Source organism: Elephantulus edwardii, unplaced genomic scaffold (genome assembly GCF_000299155.1).
Source record: "Elephantulus edwardii isolate Elephantulus edwardi_28Jun2011 unplaced genomic scaffold, EleEdw1.0 scaffold00237, whole genome shotgun sequence".
Classification (NCBI taxonomy): domain Eukaryota; kingdom Metazoa; phylum Chordata; class Mammalia; order Macroscelidea; family Macroscelididae; genus Elephantulus; species Elephantulus edwardii.
This window is the reverse complement of record NW_006399987.1, coordinates 446,212-447,983: the sequence shown is the minus strand read 5'-3', so window position 1 is coordinate 447,983 and position 1,772 is coordinate 446,212. Positions and strand designations below refer to the sequence as shown.

Below are 1,772 nucleotides of genomic sequence, written 5' to 3'. Positions count from 1 at the left end.
AGTAGAATATTCTCTGACATTTACTTGAATTCTTGTGATGATGAAAGATGAACGTTCTTAGCTACACCTTAATTTAATACCCCTGACTCTTAAATCAAGTCCAGACTAAAATTTTTATCACTTTATTGCAGATCTTACGGGCAAGAGGTGGAATCTGAAACGCATCAAGCTGTCTCCTTACTGTATAGATAACTCTTTGTAAAATATTTTCCATTATTGTAACAATACAGATAGTGCTACTGGGGGAGATCCATGAATCCTTCATCACCTGTTTCTTAATTAAATTTATGTTTATGTCTAACTATATCAACTTCAAGTCTTTTCTTATATTAACCAAATAATAAACACAGAAAAGAGATTCCCCTTATTCCTCCTCATTCACGTCTTTCCTTTCCCTCAGACATTGTTTTTCTCTAATGCATCTAGGGACCACACAATTAATTGCCTTGTCACCTCATTTTCTCCATCAGGTACATCAACAGTATGGAACCTAGAAACCAAACAAGTGTTTCTGAATTCCTTCTATTTGCCCTTACAGAGGATCCAGAACAGAGGTCTCTGCTCTTTCTCCTGTTTCTCTCCATATACATGATCACTGTCTTTGGAAACATGCTTATTGTTGTGCCTGTTGGATCTGACCCTCACCTCCACACCCCTATGTACTTCTTTCTTGCCAATCTGTCCTTTACGGACATCTTTTTCAGCACAACCACAATCCCAAAGTTGCTAGTGGACCTCCAAGGAGAGAAGCAGAGCATCACTTATACAGGCTGTCTCACCCAGGTCTGCTTTCTCTTGCTTTTCACTGTTTTAGATAATTTTCTTCTTGCAGCAATGGCCTATGACCGCTACGTGGCCATTTGTCACCCACTGAGATACACGGTCATCATGAATCCCCGCCTCTGTGGCCTGCTGACTCTACTGTCTCTGTTCATTAGCACTGGGGATGCCCTTCTGCACAGCCTGATGGTGTTGCGGCTCTCTTTCTGCACAGACCGCAAAATCCCCTACTTCTTCTGTGAAGTTATTCAAGTCCTCAAGATTGCCTGTTCTGATACCCTCATCAATACCATCTTCATATATCTTGCAGCTACTGTATTGGGAGGTATTCCTCTCTTCGGAATCATTTTCTCTTATGTACAAATTGCCTCCTCCATTATGAAAATGCCATCAACAAGTGGGAAGTATAAAGCTTTTTCTACCTGTGGGTCTCACCTCTCAGTAGTTTTCTTATTTTACGGGACAGCCTTTGGTGCGTACATTACTGCTGCGTTTACACACTCCTCCAAAAAGACTGCAGTGATTCCAATGATGTACACCATGATCACGCCTATGATGAACCCTTTCATCTATAGCCTGAGAAACAAAGACATGAAAGGAGCCTTGAGAAAATTTGTCAGGAGTACAACTTCTTTCCAGTGATGATATTATCTTGCTTTGGACTAAGGTTTCTAGACTGTGTGGAAATAAAACTACACTCAGGCAGCAGAAGGCCTAATCTTCCAACTCCATGGTTACATGCAATTCAACTTAGTGTTTCACACTTGACTTTGCTTCTGGGTATTTCATGATGCTTGAAAAACTTCTTTTAAAAATATCTTAGTTAGGGAGCTCTGGTGGCCTAGTGGCAAGATGCTGCACTGCAATTCCAGAGGTACGTGATTCAAATCCACCAGTTGCTCTGCTGGAGAAGGAGGGGGCAATCTCCTCCTGTACCAGTCAGATCTGATTTGACAGTACACGTAAAAATAATACAATAAAAATTTTTAAAA

General features: G+C 40.7%; 1 protein-coding gene across 1 annotated transcript; it reads left to right on the top strand.

Moving 5' to 3' along the window:
* The first annotated feature begins 462 nt into the window (after positions 1–462).
* LOC102874396 (olfactory receptor 7G2-like) lies at positions 463–1,422 on the top strand. Its single transcript, XM_006898809.1, has one exon. The coding sequence runs from the start codon at positions 484–486 to the stop codon at positions 1,420–1,422; it is 939 nt and encodes a 312-aa protein (XP_006898871.1). The 5' UTR covers positions 463–483.
* The last annotated feature ends 350 nt before the right edge of the window (positions 1,423–1,772 follow it).

Coding starts and splice junctions, on each gene's coding strand:
- LOC102874396 (XM_006898809.1), top strand. CDS start 484: ATGGAACCTAGAAACCAAACAAGTGTTTCTGAATTCCTTCTATTTGCC.